The sequence below is a fragment of the Triplophysa dalaica genome, chromosome 2, assembly GCF_015846415.1.
Source record: "Triplophysa dalaica isolate WHDGS20190420 chromosome 2, ASM1584641v1, whole genome shotgun sequence".
Classification (NCBI taxonomy): Eukaryota; Metazoa; Chordata; class Actinopteri; order Cypriniformes; family Nemacheilidae; genus Triplophysa; species Triplophysa dalaica.
This window is the reverse complement of record NC_079543.1, coordinates 24,493,383-24,510,432: the sequence shown is the minus strand read 5'-3', so window position 1 is coordinate 24,510,432 and position 17,050 is coordinate 24,493,383. Positions and strand designations below refer to the sequence as shown.

The window sequence follows — 17,050 nt, the reverse complement described above, 5'->3', positions numbered from 1 at the left end:
AGCAGACACAGACAGACATGGACACCAAGACAAGAGCGACTTTGTCCACACTTCACACAGAATCAAGTGACTTTTTAATCTCACGTCCAAACTATCCACAAAGTCTTAAACCAGTTTCAACAAAAGGACAAGATTTAATGCGTACTGGGAGAAAACTCAGTAAGCTTAAACCTGCCTGCAAGATATGTCAAGTCCTGCCACGACAAAAGTACAACCAGCACAACACAAATGACACTATATGACAGGATCCTGTCACCCTCAATGAGAACTGACATCAGCACTTGTTTATATTGATATGTATATACAGACACTTTATACTTTTATTTCATTTTTATCTTAATCTGTATTTGTGCAGAATGTTTATATTTAATTTTCCTGTGCTTTGTAGACTTTGTTTTATTTATAATTCTTCTTTGAATCCACATCACTTCAACAAGTTTAAATAACAGCAATGCTATAGTGTAGCCTACAGGCGATCACCTCACACAGCACCCTCTTCATCTGACGTTTTTAATGTCCAACTTTACTGTAGATGGAAACGTTTCAATACACAAACCATTTCTAAAACAATATAGAAATCGAAAAAAATAAAATTACTCAAAAGAAAAACTAAAGTCATTAAAAAACACTGATATCCTAATGGTTCGTTTTCCTCTTCATGCTGCTTATGACTGATAACAAAAATATTTTGATAGACCTGCTTTCCGTTGCTGGTGATACAAACAATAAGAGGGAAAAGTAAATGCACAACCCGAGATGGAATTTCAATAGTGTCATATTTACATATGGTGTAAAGTAAATAAATGTATGTATCGCATAAGTATTGACATGCATGTGGAGAACCCCTAGCAAGCGCAACACGAGTGACGTTAGTAGGAACTATAATACAATAGCTTTGTCCTACACGGATGAAAATGTGTGTTGTGAACGACTGCATCGTTGACAGCTCAGATTTGTTGCAAGTTTGTATCAGTCTATGCAGAGAAAGTTAAAAAACCCGAACTACATAAAGAACAGCATGTGCTAGACATGACGAATCAGACGCACATATCCGGGAGTTTGCTTCGGTGGACGATGAGGGTTTATTCAAACCCAACATTGCTTTTCTGCCCAAATAATGTGTTGCGTTCACGTACTTTCGTGAGGTCTGTCAGATGCTTTACAACAGAATCACGTCATAGAAGCGATGGTTACGCTTCATCGTCACGTAGAACTGTACGTATCGGATGTGCGTCGGGGTTTTGGGGTGACACGGCAACGTCAGGTAACGTACATAACCACAAATGACTTAGTCATGTACGTGTGATCTGACGTACATGTAGACTGCAGTTACCGATTGCATTGTACATTGACCTAAATTTACAGGCGAATCGATAACAGTACTCTCGATAACTGTAAAATCATTTAACCGCCACTAGATGTCACTAAAGTAGTGGACAGCCCTGTTAACGCATATATATAATATATATATACATACATATAGGCTCACAAGTATTTGTGTAGACTAAAGACAAAAATGCATATTACGTTTTACGATTTCATTTTTATAAAATTAATAGCATTTTATGTTTCAATGCTAATCTAATAGAATCCATTTTGAAGTGTAGTTTGTCCATATTTTTAATCCAATGTTTGTGTGTTGAAAAATAAAGCCAAACCTTTCAAAATCTTTGTTTTATACCTGCCATGCAGTTCCTCAGCTTGTCTATGGTGGAAAATTGAACTTCCTTGTGTTTGATTATCTGTCCGAAATCACCATGTCCCTCCTTACTGCTGCCAAAGCTAAAGCACCTGTAAGTTCTCCATACTACACCGTAAGCAATAAACAATTGCAAAAAGACCCATAATATAATAGTCGCATTAATTTAGCCATATTAAATTGGTTTAGCCTTGAATCACATCAGTTCATTTTAGTGAACATTGGTTTTCATGGATTATCAGATACTGATAGATGTTATCAATATTCAGTATGGGATGTTATCACATATTGCTCTTTTACATATGATTTTACATACAGTATACTGTACACATCTGTTGACCCTCTTTTCTTCCAGAGCATGGGATATGCTCCTGATTTTGTTCTTGCACTTTCTCCATTCATTAAGGATATAAGCAAAAGAGGTAAAGTTATGATAAGAATGTACCCGAATAGTCAAGAAAGATTTTAGGCATAAAGATTTCATACAGACTAAAGATTATTTATGTGAATTTTTAAAACTAGGGTTGTCACAATATACCGATATTGATAATAAGCATAATATTAAAGTGATAGTTCTCTGAAATCCATCTATCGTCATTTACTGAGCCTTGTGTCATTTTATACCTGTATAAATTACTTTGTTCTGATGAACAATGTTAGCAATTTTTAATTCTGTGACAACATTGACTGCCATAGGTAATATAAATGGAAGTCAAACGTGCCCCAGAACTGTTTGTGTTCCTAAATTCTTCAAAGTATCTCACTTTTGTGTTCAACAGAACAAAGAATAGATACAATTTTCCTACTATGGTACTGTATGATGTCACAGAACTGAAAATTGCTTACATTCTTACAAATATCTTATATTAAAATATTGTTTTAAAAAAAAATATAGTTAGATATTATTTTACTTTATTATAAATTAAAAGCAACGTGCACTGGTTTGCAAAAATATGACCATGAAAAGACTGTATTTATGAACTAATCAATTTCTATTAACAAAGTAATTTCAATACTTGTGCTGCTTTTGGCATTAAAACTTAGAGATACTTCATAAATATAATTGGTATAACGCTCTGTCTTTTCGTGAAGGTATTCGTGTGGTTAGTAATGCCGGTGGTGTAAATCCTCTTGCCTGTGGAGCGGCTCTACAGGAAGTAATTCAGAAGGCGGGGCTTGATTTAAAGGTTGCCGTGGTTACTGGCGATGACCTAATGCCACAGGTAACTACTCAACATATTAATGGTAGTTGCTGTAGCTCAATTGGGTTTGATTCCCAGGGAACACATACTGATAAAATGTGTACCTAAAATGCACTCAAGTCACGTAAAAAAATCATAAATAAAAGTGTTTGCCAAATGCAAAAACATGGAAATGTACTAGCAGATGCTAACACATGCACAAATCTATAAAAATTTAAATATATTTTCTTTCCTAGAAAGACTCTTTGACAGAACTCAGAATGGCTGAAACGGAGGAAAAGAAACCACTTCCAAAGACAGTCCACAGCATGAATGCGTATTTGGGGTAAGAAAGTTATTTACAGCGTGTCATTGATTCCGTCTGTTATGCGTGCCTGGAGCCTGACTTGTGGTCTGAGTATATGAGATTCAGTTGTCTTTGTCTGTATCTCTCAGCGCTCTCCCCATTAAACGCTGCCTGGACCTGGGGGCCGATATTGTAGTGACAGGACGCTGCGTCGACAGCGCCGTGGTTCTCGGACCGCTAATGCATTCGGTACGGTGTGACACGCTACAAATGCTCCTCGGATTTCCACGCGAGACAGATGATAGAACTTTGAACACAATCTTTCTCTAGTGTGTTGAGGAATTGAACCTCACATGTCGGACCGACACGAAAACAAATGATGAATGACACCGGCAGAGTTTCTTAGAAACTAGGGACGCTGCATCCATTTTTGGAAGTCAGAGGTGGACACTGTTGTTTGGTTGTTTTGTGTAATGCAATCCCCCTTCTTGGGACTTATTGCTTAGTTTACCATGTGTGAACAATTACAGACACGTATATTGCCTACACAGGTTTTCACATAGGCTAGATACAGTATGTGCCTACAATAGCATAAAACCTTCATAATATAAAATAAATCTGATTTATAATAATATTATAATTACTAATTGTATTCCACACTTTCCCTTTAAATCAGTTAATAGATATCAACACATAAAAACATATGATCCATATACATTTTTGTGCTCAATGTGTGGGAAGATATACTCAAAATGTGGTTTTGTCCCTGACAGTTTTCATGGGACGGCAACAATTATGACATGCTGGCTGCTGGAAGGTACAGTAAGGTGATTTCTGATTCTCTTACACATGCATGTATTTAATCACAAAGTCTGTGTGATAAAAAAAAAATCCCCAAATAACAACAGAGACACGTGCGTCACAAAATCAAAGAAGCAAAAGGACACAGAAAGGCCAGACACCTGAGTCATTATTTTTGTAGAGTGGTGAATGATATGTCAATATCGTTGGTAAAACACACTTATGTTATAGGTCTAACTCATTTCCTGTTTTGTGTCATAGGAAGTAAGCTCTTTTTCTTCAATTGTGTCACTTATAGTCTTGCTGGTCACCTGATTGAGTGTGGCGCACAGGTCACCGGGGGCATTTTCACAGACTGGCACAAAGTTCCGGACTGGTAAAGTTAAAATTCAGTTCATAATCTGTAATGCAGATCAGAGTGGCTATCATGTATGCATGTCCTTGTCACAATTCACCCACTCCCTTAAGATTATATTTGACTTAATTCTGAAAAATGTTTGTCCTGAAAACATACCTTTTGTACCCAGAATACGTCCAAAGTTTTTAAGTAATTCTTGATATTTAATTCTCCTTACACCATGTCTACACTACACCGAGCGGCTTACAGTGTGGACAATATTTGAAATTATAATGGGTTCTATTGCGTTCTAGCGTATTTTGTTGTGTCGCGTCGAGTGTATACACGGTGTTAGATTCTAATTCCTATAACAAAATATTTGGTAACACTGTACAATAAGGTTGTATTTGTTTACATTAAGTAATGTATTAGCTAACAAAGGATAATACTTGTACAGAATTTATTCATCTTACTTGATGCTAATTCCAGCATTTAATAATAGATTTTTTAAATGAAACGTTGTAACTGTTAACATTATTTAATGCACTATGAAATAACACAAATAATTGTATTGACATTATTACAGTTTTTAAGAAAATGATTGCAATACAATCATTGTATTTGAATCAGCATGGATAAGTTTTATTATTTATATAGTTGAATAATTCAAATTAAGTCCATTAGAGTGACAAGAAATGTAGGAAAATTTACACAAACAATATATTTTACATTTTGGGATGAAACATGACCCAGACATGTTTATGTGAAAGATTCTGCATTGTTTCATTTTAGATATTCATTCAGATCAAACATTGATTATAATATTGCAAACATCCCTTTTTTCTATTGTAGGGATAACATGGGTTTCCCCGTAGTGGAATGTTCCGCTGATGGTTCGTTTACATTGTCTAAACCTCCAAAAACTGGTGGTCTGGTTTCATTTGGTACAGTAGCTGAGCAGTTAGTGTATGAGATTGGAGACCCACGGCGTTACCTTCTGCCTGACGTCACGTGTGACTTTTCTGATGTCACCATCAGTGAGATACCTGGTGAGATTCAGAAGAAATTTGATTTTTACAAGATTTTATATGCATTGTTTTATCGTATTACATACACATTATAAATTGATTAATGAATCTAAAAAAAAAAATTGTTAAGCAAAAAAAACATTTAAACGTTATTAATAGGTTAACAAACCAAGTGAATTTTCTGTTGTCTTTTAGCCTTTATATTGTCTATATTTTGACTAAGCCAGCTTTTTATAAAACTGATCATTTGTCTCGTGTTACACAGCCCATCATTGGTCAGATCTGATAATTAAAGGGTTTTTCATTGGAAAATAGATCTGTCCAGTGATCAGATGGTTAGTTATTATTATTAATTGATTTTAGACCACATGTCTAGGCAGGCAAGAACCTTTGGCCTTTGGTATGCTTTTTATTAACCATTTCAACTTATTTCCTTTGTCCCCTTATCTTTTATCTCATTGTTTGTGTGATCAATTAGCTAATTCAGTGAAACTTCCAGAGTTAGTGTAAATTTATTGATGTTTAGCATTTCTTCTGGGCTCCAAATTCTAGACGTAGATGGGGGAGCAGTGAAAGTAGGAGGAGCCAGAGGATCTCCTCCGTCAGGTGACTACAAGGTTTGTTGATTTTCCAATTTTATATTCCAGACAAACATTGCAGGCACCTTAAAATTGGTAATATTTATTGTTAATATTATTCAAATAATTCTAATAAATGTGTGCTTTACCCTTGTATAATAATTATTTAATTTATTTATTTATTTTCAGTAATTTTTATGCTATTAAATTTGTTCCCGCCAGGTCTGTGCCACATATTCAGATGGGTTTAGAGCTATGGCAGTTTGCCCTGTTGGTGGACCTAGGGCTGTGGAAAAGGCCAGAAGAACAGCGGATAGTATTATTAAAAGGTTGTGGTTGAAAAACATGAAATGTAATTCATCATTTAATAAAAATACATGCTTGCCGTTGAGATTACACAAAATACTCAATTAATGTAATTTAAAAAAATCTATTTCCCTTGAGCTGGTAAATAAACTGTTGTGCTGTGTTCTGAAATATTTAATTGTGTAGGACCCAACGTATTTTTAAACAACTTGGTCTGGAGGACTACACCGAAGTCAACATCCAAGTTCTGGGTGCTGAAGACACATACGGACCACATGCCGTCAATACGGTAGGGTGTTTGTCTGTATACACCAGTAAAATGACCTTTAATGTTACTATTGCTTTCATCAAAATAATCAAAAAATGTTGACGACGGTCACAGTGTCGTCTATCCCCATGCCTGTTTTCCCGAGTTTTCCCCCATGGACTACACCTCTCAAGCCTTCAGAGTCACGACGGCCAATAGGCTCCCACCGCCACGGACCCCCTGAACCCCGGTGCCAGTAGCACCGTCCTGGAGGCTTCGCATTATGTCCAGTGTGTGTTCCCCGTCAGCCTCCAGGACAAACCCACCCCCTCAAGGACGCGCCTTCCGGGAGGGGGGAAAAGTACTGTACCACATGCCTGTTCTCCCCCTTGGACTACACCTCCCATCATCCTCCACCCTCCCTCACCAGTCCCTCATCAACCATCACCCGCATTTGCCAGTGATCAGCTTTATTATGCGGACTCTTTAAATACACAGCCTTTTCCCTTGTTCATTGTCTTGTCTACCAAAAGTTTACGCATGTCGTAGTGTTCGTAAATAAAAGTCTTATAAAAAATTCTTAGAAATTGATCTTCCTCTGCTCTTGTCTGTGGGTCCTGTGACAACGACTGTCCAGAGTCCTCGTGAGGCTGTTATTTGGATGGCTGTACATCATAAGCAGAAGAAAGCGCTGGAGTTCTTCTCTAGAGAAATAGCACCAGCTGGAACAGGCATGGGTGAGTGAAAACTTACACATTATTTTAGACCTCTTTTGTTAAACATTTTTTGAAAAGAATTGCATGTTTCAATGCTTATATTAGTATTATAATTCTCTAAAATTTTGTTTGGGAAATATAAAAAAATTATTCTTATCAATTCCATAAACAGAGTTTGAAAACCTGTTTGAAATCATTTTAATTTGTTTCACATTTTTGTCACTACATATTTTGGTTATTTCTTTTTTTTTTTTTACGTTTGATGACTCTTATTTTGAAATGCAGACTCATAGTAGTAAGAATTAGTAGTTGTCCAAACTTGTGTGTGGTAATTGTCATTGTAATTTGTTTTCTTTCTCTCTGTCTCTCTACTTCAGCTCCAGGACTAACTGGTATAGTTGGCGGGCGACCCAGGATGTGAGTGTTTATACTCTTCAAGCATGAACGATATTTAAAAACAAATAAATGATGGCAACCAAATGTGTGTTTAATTTAATGTCTGGTCTTGTTCTAGATCACCAGTGCTGAAACCTTTCTTTTTCCTGCATCCCAAAGACAATTTGAAGGTACGGCTACCCCCAGACCAATAAAAATAAAGTTATAATGGGGAGTACCATGTTTTTTAGGACATATATCAAGATAATCCAATGGTTTTATTATATCCAGATACATTTAATTAGTGTGTATTCCCTCCCACCAATGAACCAAGTACACCATAGGGCGTAACATACAATACTAACTACATTGAACTTGAATTCAAATTCAAAAGGGTGACTAAGTGGATCGGACAGATTATGTAGATGGGTATTTAAAATACAATACATATGTATGAATGAGCGAATTAATTTTAATTGACGATTGTAGGTGCACATTCATCTGAATGGGGAGCTTGTGGAGACGCACCATGGGGCAGCAGAAGACCCATCATTATTACAAGGCCACGCCCCATCCTTCCACTCAGAAGAACCTAGCCCATCATCTACAGGTACCCCACATTTACACAAGCTACAAATTTAAAGAGCCAGCGATTGTGCAAATGAAGTAAGAATGGTTCATACTTTTGGGAATTTGACTGTATTTATGTATTATAAAACAACTTATAGTAAATTTTGTTAAATTGATGCGTGTCCTAGACCATATTGCATTAATAAGTGATTCTACTGAAGTCAGAACAAAATGATGGATAATATTTTTTTTAACGGCAATGAAATGTTTTTCATTATTTTATTGTGGCAGGGAATACAAGTCTGGCCATTTTCCTCTGGTAGAACATTTGTGATTCTTTACATACTTCACAGCAGGCCAGCACATGTTGCTAACCCTTATTAACAACACACTTTATAGTGCATCAAAACAAGTTGTTTCATTGTGTGCCGAACCAACATTAATTACAGGCTTCATTGTGAATTAAAGGTCATGTGGCGAAAGTTTATGAATGACAGATTTCATTTGTGTATCAAAAAATGTTGTCTTGCATGAAGACACGCACGCCGTGTTCGATTTGACCTACTTAAACGTGTAGCTGGATGGAATATTTGATAAGCAAACTGAACTGAAAGAAGCAAGCTTTAATTAATCCTTGTTTAATAGGCCGATGTGATTGTTCCACCAAGCATTTCTTAAGATCCCCTTCACCGGGTTGCTTGTTTTCCCAGAATCCTTTGCTTAAGCATCTCTGAAAACCACAACCTTGTTTAATGTTTTGGCAGCGATTGCTTAAGTCTTTTTATCTATGTTTCACTTCTCAGTCGCACCGAACGAGAAGCTGAACCCTTTAAATAATCTTTGGGTTTAGCGCAGAGCGTTGCGCACACACGCATGCATTCGCAAACACGCAAGGCCAGGCTCAAAAACGCAGGAGATCTTAAACACAATTGCACGCAGTAAGAACTAGCAAAGACTCGCTTTCTCTCTTTAAGGGTGTTTTCCTCTTCCCTCTCAAATCTTCACACACAGACACAACCACACACACTGAAGGACCTGGAGCCGGGGTGAATAGGGCATCGCAGTAGGCTGATTGTTAGAGAAGCTTCTAACGTTAAGTCAGCCCAAGGGCTTCTCTTCCTAGACAGAAAACTGATAAATGACAATGTTGCAAATATGAAGAGTTTAAAGAATGCTTTGAGACAAGATTAGACACATAAACTAGACAAGGAGGGAGTAACTCTGATAAATGGTGATTTTTTTATGACTTCTTAACTATATAGTTTAATGGAAAATGTGAATTCTGTTCAAATATTTTATATTTTCATGCCATCCCAGATGTACAGTACCCTTTAGAGGATGGCAAAAATCGTATTTCTTTTTTTTGATGGATGAATTCGAGGTGCCATTAAGAACAGATGAGTACTTTAAAATCCCGGTGAAATTGAAAATTACAATGCCTATTGTTTCATGAAATATTGCAGCATTTATTGTAAATAGTTTATCAATGTTATTCTCTTTTGTAAAATCTTGTGCCCTCAGAAATTTCAGTTAAAATCTGTAAATCCACTTCCGTCCTTTAATGACTATCCATCTTAAATGACGTATGTTAGACAGCTTGGGCGGAGCATCCGTTAACTCCTCCCCTTCAACTGTCAGTCTGCTACCAGTTCATTTAAAAATCAATGCAATAGCTGTTTTTTTACATCCAATCAATTTGCAGAAATAGAAAACCACTCTCACTGTTGTTTTATTGTGTAAACAAGCAGATCTGAGCGCTAGAACTTCAAATCTCATTGGTTCGCATGCACCACATGACTTGTCAGAAGTCGACTAATCAATGTGACGCCATATTTAATTGTGTTTTTTCCATCTGCTTTTTTCCATTTGAATTTTGCTTAAGAAGCTCAAAATATGCTTTTAATTTTAGCATCTTTAGTCTTCAGGCTAAATTCTTCAGATATTTTCTCCACACCCTGAGATGATTTCAACCTATTTTAAAGGAATTCCCAGCTATTCTGTGCTCTTGTTGGGTGTTGTAATGAAAAAAGTTAATATTTGCACAACTATATTTTTGGCTTCAAAACTAGTTTCAGACATTACCGCATACAGCTTAATATCAAAACCTTTTTCATATTATGAGAAATGAGTGTTATAAAACTTGACCAGTAGTGTACATCTGGCATGAGGACGAACATTGCATTTAGGAAAAGCATCTAACTTTCTTTGGCCTTACAATCCTTATTGGTTTATTTTGAGTCTGTGTGAAGGGATTTTATAAGGGAGCATATTACACATTGAATTAAGATGATCTCAGTTAGTTTAACCTCTGCGTTTAATTAATCCAAGACAAAAACGTCTTGTTTTAGATCTGCCCTCCGGCCCTCATACCTTCAGACTGGAAGAGTTAGCATACACGCGCAGTGGAGACAAAGGAGACTCCGCAAACATTGGTAAGTGTTTTCCCATGTGTTTTCACAAGCATCAAATTATATTTCAGCGGTGAAACTATTTGCTTACTGCATGTTAATGCTGTGCTGGGAAAATGTCAGGTCAAACCATGTTCTCTGACCACAAATCGCAACTACTGTAACTCTCTGCAGCCCAAAAGGCTTGTGATGTGGAAACAGGCAATAGTCTAAACTCCGTCTTTGGTTTAATGGGAGGTTATGTGTCATTCGCAGTAGACTGTGAGTCTGTGTTTTTATTCCTCTGCATTTTGAGTTTTATTTTTGGACTGAGTTAGCTTTTCTCATGTTCAACTGAAATTTTAGGTCAACAGTTGCTCGTAGCCACTGGTATGTTTACCTACCTGCCTACTTACAGTACAGGCCTTTATATAAGATCTGTGGTTATGGGGTTTCATGAGCAAAAGTGAGCAAAAAATTTTAAAAAATGTGCTTAATTTTAAAATTACATTTTTTACTAGAGTGAATATTTATTGATAAAATATGGTATATGGTAATCATTTAGTATATAACTATATTTCTATTATTGTAGGGGTTATTGCGAGACACCCTCTGTATTTCCCCTATCTGAAAGCAATGTTAACTGCCAAAGTGGTGGAGAAGTATTTCCAACACCTGATCAGAAAGGATCAGGCTGACCTTCCTTCTGTCATTCGGTAAGATCATATTTTGTACTTTGAAACATGTCAATGACATATAATGCCATAATTTATCCAAATGGTTCCATAAAAAAGTTTTACAGATTATAAAAAGGTAAGAAAGGGATGGGTCTTCAAAGAACCATATGACTAAATGGTTCTTTGTGGAACCAAAATGTCTCTTCTATGGCATCGCTGTGAAGTACCTTTTAGAACCTTTATTTTTAAGAGTGCGGCTTGCTTTGAATAAAAGCATCTGGCAGATAAAACATTTAAACTGATCAGGTCAAATGCAAAGTTTTCATTTTTGAAATCCGTTCTTTGTCCTTAGTTATTTAAAACTACAAAAACAAACAGTAAAATCTATTAGGACTTTGTTAGATGCCTGCATTTTGTAGCTTATTTTTTATTTGTTTCATCATTTATTCATCTTTTATTCATATTTGTCTCTAGGTATTGTCCATATTTAAAAAAACAGCTTTTCAACTTTGACAACGCATTGTTTATTAACTGTGAAAAAAAGTTTCCATTAAAGTGGCAGTTTTAGAGATAATAGATATTTGGCAGTAAATGCCTGAAGCTGTATAGAAACTTAAAAGAAACGTTGTAACACCTGTATATTGAGCTAGTTCACATCTGTAGCTTGTACGGATTTTTTAAGACCTGCGTGTATGTGTGTGTGTGTGTGCATGCATGTGTGTGTGTGTGAGAGAGAGAGAAAGAAAGGAAGAAAGAGCGCGGGCACACAAACCTCCCTGTTTATGAGTGAGGAAAAGACCACTGGTGTTGCTAATGAGGCCCAGCTCATGCTGAGGAATGACATGTCTGAGCTGCCTGTTTGTGTGAGAGTGGAGTGGGAGTGAATGCACAGATGTGTGAAAACCTACAGGCCATCTCAATTATTATAATGCATTTCACGTGTGTATTTCACAGGTACGAACTGGCCGGCATTCACGGCCTGAATTTCGTCCTACGGAATTCGCTAGGAGGGGGAGGGGTGGCGTCCCTGCGCAGCGACCCTCAGGTAACACTCACACAGACTGTGTGTCACGTATTCAGGCATACAAGCTTGTAAAACGTGTGTAGACATAGTGCTGTCAACCAGTGTGAGTTGGTTGGAACCTTAACAGTTAAAGGTCTTTTAAACGCAGTTAAATGCGTTTTTAATGAAATGGCTGTTTAGAAATTTCTGAACTAAAGAAAACTAATTTTCCATATGGTGAAAGAACTTGTTTATATACAGTATATAAACTAAAGGATTTTTATCTATTATTATTTTCTTGAATTTAGAAAAAAAACATTTAGATATTTAAATGGGATGCTTGAACAATTTCCTGAACTTTTTCGTTGTAAGGCCCCCTTTGTGTAGCGCGCAATGCTTTATCCCCCCCTTATGAAGACTTATGATTAAACTTAACATTTTAATTCAACCAGAAACATATAAAATTATACAATGCTGCAACATCGATTCTTTTGGTTGGTGGTCTTATTTTTTTTATGCTCAAATGTTGTAATAAGTGTTGATATTTCATAAAATGCCACAAAAATGGTGGGCCCCCTTTTATCCATCTTGGGACCCCTAGTTTGAGAAGGGACATTAAAGGGACAGTTTACCCAAAAAATAAAAATTCTGTCTTCATTTTATTACCCTCAAGTTGTTTCAAATCTGTATAAATTTCTTTGTTCTGATGAACACAGAGAAAGATATTTTGAAGAATGCTTGTAACCTAATTACAATGGTAGTGAAATGTGCTTCAGAACGGTTTGCTTTCCTACATTCTTCAAAATATCTTATTTTTTGTTCAACAGAACAACGAAATTAATGAAGCTATTTTGCCTACTATGGTAGTCAATGGTGGCCAAGAACTGTTTGGTTACACGCATTCTTCCAAATATCTTTCTCTGTGTTCATAAGAACAAATAAATGCATACTGGTTTGAAACAACTTGAGGGCGAGTAAATGAAAACAGAATTCCATGTCCCTTTAAGTTCTCAAAATAGGTTGTCACAATTTGAGTGTTACTTATAGTTTTTATTGTCTGTGTTTCCGTAGGGGAAGGCTTATGGACAGATGTTGCTTGACTACAAACTAAAAGGCCTGCCCGATCTTAAAGCGCTGGTCGATTAAAAAAAACACCTACTAACCAATTATGGCTACAAACAATTCAGAACTGTTGAAATGAGCTTCATAATGTGAATTTTGAAAACACTATTGTGCCTTGCATTTTTTATTTAAACATTTTGAAATATGTAATTTGTAGTATGTATGAGCTTTAATAAAATGAAATTAGCACGAAAAACGAAATAAATAGCCGAATGAAGTAAAGCTTCAAAATTTGGTGGGTCGTTGTTGAACACGCCTGTACTTTGATATGTAATGAGTACATTAGCAAATAGCATCATTCACTTAGTTGTGTTGAGTTGGCCACATCTTGAAGGCGACTGCAAAGCAATAAAGCCTTGAAGTTTTCAGCCACTACGTCCCCTCATTACCTCTGACCTCTATCGACACAGGAAGTCAGAGAGCAAAAGGCTTTTCTTTTCTTATGACTAAGTCGCTGTTTATGTGTTTATTCTAAACTAGAAGAATCTGCAGGGAAGACCCCATAAAAATAACATTTCACCACCGGCTGCAAAAACACTTTGTAGATATCAAAGTAAAAAAGATAAATGAAACAAACTCAGATGTGTTTTATTTGCGTAAAGTCACACTTCTGATTAGATTACATGGGAAATCTGTGTTGTTTTGACCGACATTAGCATGCGGTGACAGCATGACCTCTCAAAATTAGGAGGCAAGACTTGAGGAATTCATTTATCCACCAACGGACACGTCCAACCACTCATTGTTTGTAGCTCCTTGGCTCCGTCTCAATGCAACAGTGTCCTTCACAATAAACACATACGTAGCCACATATTCTGAAATCACTCACTGTCAAACCCGGAGTATTTATCATGAACACATTCAGCTGTCACATGCAGACATGCACTGGGATGCTGGGGGACAAAGCGGGGGAAAAGATAAATGTCTTGTCATTCATCACCCGCTATCATTCAGCGGTTTTCTAACAAATAATCTCAGATCACTCAACATGCTGCTTTGCCCTCCCTAGGGCACCTTTGTTACCGATGCAACACTGCTTTCTCATTCTGTCCATCATTGCTCACATACTAAAACTGAAGCTCTGAGGGAGGGAGCTTCATTTTTGCTTTCATGATTAAGACCGTTTTGCATTGTTTTACTTACACTTATGTCCTCTGGGCCCTTTTTATAAACTTTGCATTAGGGATTATACAGATTTGAACTATTTGCATGACAATCGGTTGTTTTTATTTAATTGATTAACGTTTTGTTAAGCCCATTAAGTGCTATTGGTATTCACAAGTAGTCGGGGGAGAATTCACCAGAGGGAAAATGCTTTGGAGAGATGGGTGATGGTAGATTTAATGAAGTGTTGATATCCGCTGCGTCTACACGCCCCGCACGCTGCTGTAATGGTAAAAGGAGCTCTTGTTGGGTGCGGTCTGAGTGAATGTATTGAGGACTTTAATTATTGCCATATGGCCAAAACCAACTTGAAACCACCGAGGGCCAGGATCACTGCTCTCACTTTTTCCACATCCCTCGACATACCTACAACAGAGAAAGTCCAGACACCGAAAGAGCGCGGAGACTTCATAACAACTTTATTTTCTGACTTTGGCGCAATATAAATAAACGAACTGTAGAAGGCTTGCAGATGGAAATACAAGCGTGTCGGCACAAGGTAATGCACAACAGAAGGCGGAACGCAATTCACTTTTTGCAAATTCGGTTCTCTTAAGAATTATAGGTGTTATCTGGCGAAAAACAACCAATATCAAAAACCTGAACTGAAATAAGACCAAAAGACACTAAATAAAGAAATGAAGTGATTGCTTATTGAAAAGGGTTCATAATAGTGATGCAAATTATTTTAGCAGGGATTAAATGTACAAATCAAACTCTATACATGTTGCTCAAATATAGACCGGTTCATCGGACGCGCCCGCACCTGACCCCCGGTTTACTTCCGGCTAGTGTCTAATAATTTTATTTTATTTATGTTAATATTCATTTTTATTGTTGTTAATGTATAAAAATTGTAGTTAATATGCGATTTTTTGTATTTTGATTTAGTTAAATCCTGGGTGCTGCAGTTTGGACGCATTTAAAGAAACCGAATGGTAAATTGACACCTAGCGGTTGAGCTTGGCACCGGTGTCTAAATTTAAAATATTGGAGAGACAAGTTTAGCCAAGTAACGTTTCTCCTCGGTCTCTTTTGATGGATATCTGAAATAATCTACAGGCACTCTATTGTCTTTGAAGGTGTACCGGAAGTGCAGTTGGGGTCACACAAGTACCGTAACGTTTGTTGATGTTGTTAAGAGGAAACCGTCGTTACCTAAAACAACATATAGGTTAGATCACGCTAAACATTTTTGGACGCCGAAGATTCCACGTCATGTCTTAAAACAGCTTTGTGGAATGTTTACCAACGAATTTTCATTGATATTTTCAACTCTTTCTTTCAGTGCATCAATAGTAGCCAATCGTCTTTTCACTAACCCTGTGATGTCATCACGCGCAGACGGTCCTTGGAATAAAGTAAAGGGGAGAAGAGTATCCCAAAGTTGCTCCGCAAGTGCAAAATGTTAGATTCTATTGCTTTGCTGTTGGAGAAAACCTTTCTTCTTGCGCATTTTAACTTTTTCACATCGACCCTGTCTGAAAAAGAAGAATGCACGAAACATCGGGACGAAAGCGCTCGCTACCGCCGCGGCGATCTCTTGGAGGTTCCTCGGACTTTGTTTACTCATTTTGGCATATACCTCGGGGACAACAAAGTCGCACACCTTATGCCCGACATACTCCTGGTGCTGGCCAGGAATAAAGCTCAAATTCAGAAAGTAGTGACGAACAAGAGATTGGTTCTTGGTGTCATATACAAGTATGCATCGATACGAGTGGACTCGGTGGAGGATTTCTCTTACGGATCGGAAATTTTACTCAACACGATGGATACTACTTTGAGAAGACAGCCGCTGGCCGCCGAAGAGGTGGCTAGAAGAGCCGAAAAGCTAGTCGGTCAAATTCCGTATAGTCTTATGTGGAATAACTGCGAACATTTTGTCACGTACTGCCGTTACGGGACAGCCGTCAGCTTACAAACAGAAAAGGTAAAAGTGCCTTCCATCACCATGCTTTTCCTTTGAATGCACGAGACTATACGGCCAGATTGCATGCACTAGATAGAAAATGTTGCTTTTCTGCATAAAAATTGTTGCAAAATGTTTTTCATTTGAATGCACGAGACTATACGGCCAGGTTGCATGCACTAGATAGAAAATGTTGCTTTTCTGCATAAAAATTGTTGCAAAATGTTTTTCATTTGAATGCACGAGACTATACGGCCAGGTTGCATGCACTAGATAGAAAATGTTGCTTTTCTGCATAAAAATTGTTGCAAAATGTTTTTCATTTGAATGCACGAGACTATACGGCCAGGTTGCATGCACTAGATAGAAAATGTTGCTTTTCTGCATAAAAATTGTTGCAAAATGTTTTTCATTTGTTAACGTATTGTAACGTTACTTTGTAGGCACTACATAGACTTAGTCTTCTAATTTGAGCTTTTTTGTATACATTAATTTATTTACCACATTTTTTTGCCCTTAATAGTTGGTTGAGTTATTTGACAAACAACGTTTGCCATCTTAGCATGATTAATATAAAAACAAAATATTTAAAACACAAAAATAGTAGAAAATGTAAAGAAACAACATGATAAATGCATGT

The 17,050-nt window shown here is 37.0% G+C and overlaps 2 protein-coding genes across 7 annotated transcripts; both read left to right on the top strand.

The window, feature by feature from the left end:
- Positions 1-729: 729 nt before the first annotated feature.
- LOC130439018 (uncharacterized) lies at positions 730-15,953 on the top strand. Of its 6 annotated transcripts, XM_056771401.1 has the most exons (22): positions 732-1,264; positions 1,693-1,793; positions 2,055-2,121; positions 2,792-2,922; positions 3,138-3,226; positions 3,337-3,436; positions 3,961-4,004; positions 4,287-4,364; positions 5,178-5,374; positions 5,906-5,970; positions 6,154-6,260; positions 6,424-6,526; positions 7,122-7,221; positions 7,578-7,617; positions 7,715-7,766; positions 8,065-8,185; positions 10,494-10,577; positions 10,728-10,814; positions 11,125-11,248; positions 12,164-12,254; positions 13,284-14,997; positions 15,787-15,911. In XM_056771401.1, exons 1-21 carry the CDS (start codon positions 1,030-1,032, stop codon positions 13,356-13,358), a joined length of 2,091 nt encoding a protein of 696 aa, XP_056627379.1. In that variant the 5' UTR covers positions 732-1,029; the 3' UTR covers positions 13,359-14,997; positions 15,787-15,911. The 6 variants fall into 6 exon arrangements, with proteins under 6 accessions (XP_056627387.1, XP_056627406.1, XP_056627379.1 ...); XM_056771409.1 differs by lacking the exon at positions 13,284-14,997 and having other exon boundaries at positions 730-1,264; positions 15,787-15,953; XM_056771420.1 differs by lacking the exon at positions 10,728-10,814 and having other exon boundaries at positions 734-1,264.
- LOC130407266 (lecithin retinol acyltransferase-like) lies at positions 15,904-16,467 on the top strand. Its single transcript, XM_056730033.1, has one exon. It carries the CDS (start codon positions 15,904-15,906, stop codon positions 16,465-16,467), a length of 564 nt encoding a protein of 187 aa, XP_056586011.1.
- The last annotated feature ends 583 nt before the right edge of the window (positions 16,468-17,050 follow it).

What these genes read in the sequence shown, in the direction of transcription:
- LOC130407266 (XM_056730033.1), top strand. Translation starts at nt 15,904, where the DNA reads ATGTTAGATTCTATTGCTTTGCTGTTGGAGAAAACCTTTCTTCTTGCG.
- LOC130439018 (XM_056771401.1), top strand. Translation starts at nt 1,030, where the DNA reads ATGACGAATCAGACGCACATATCCGGGAGTTTGCTTCGGTGGACGATG. An exon ending in CTGCCAAAGCTAAAGCACCT is followed by an intron (nt 1,794 to 2,054) that starts GTAAGTTCTCCA and finishes CTTTTCTTCCAG; the next exon opens with AGCATGGGATATGCTCCTGA. An exon ending in ACCTAGCCCATCATCTACAG is followed by an intron (nt 8,186 to 10,493) that starts GTACCCCACATT and finishes GTCTTGTTTTAG; the next exon opens with ATCTGCCCTCCGGCCCTCAT.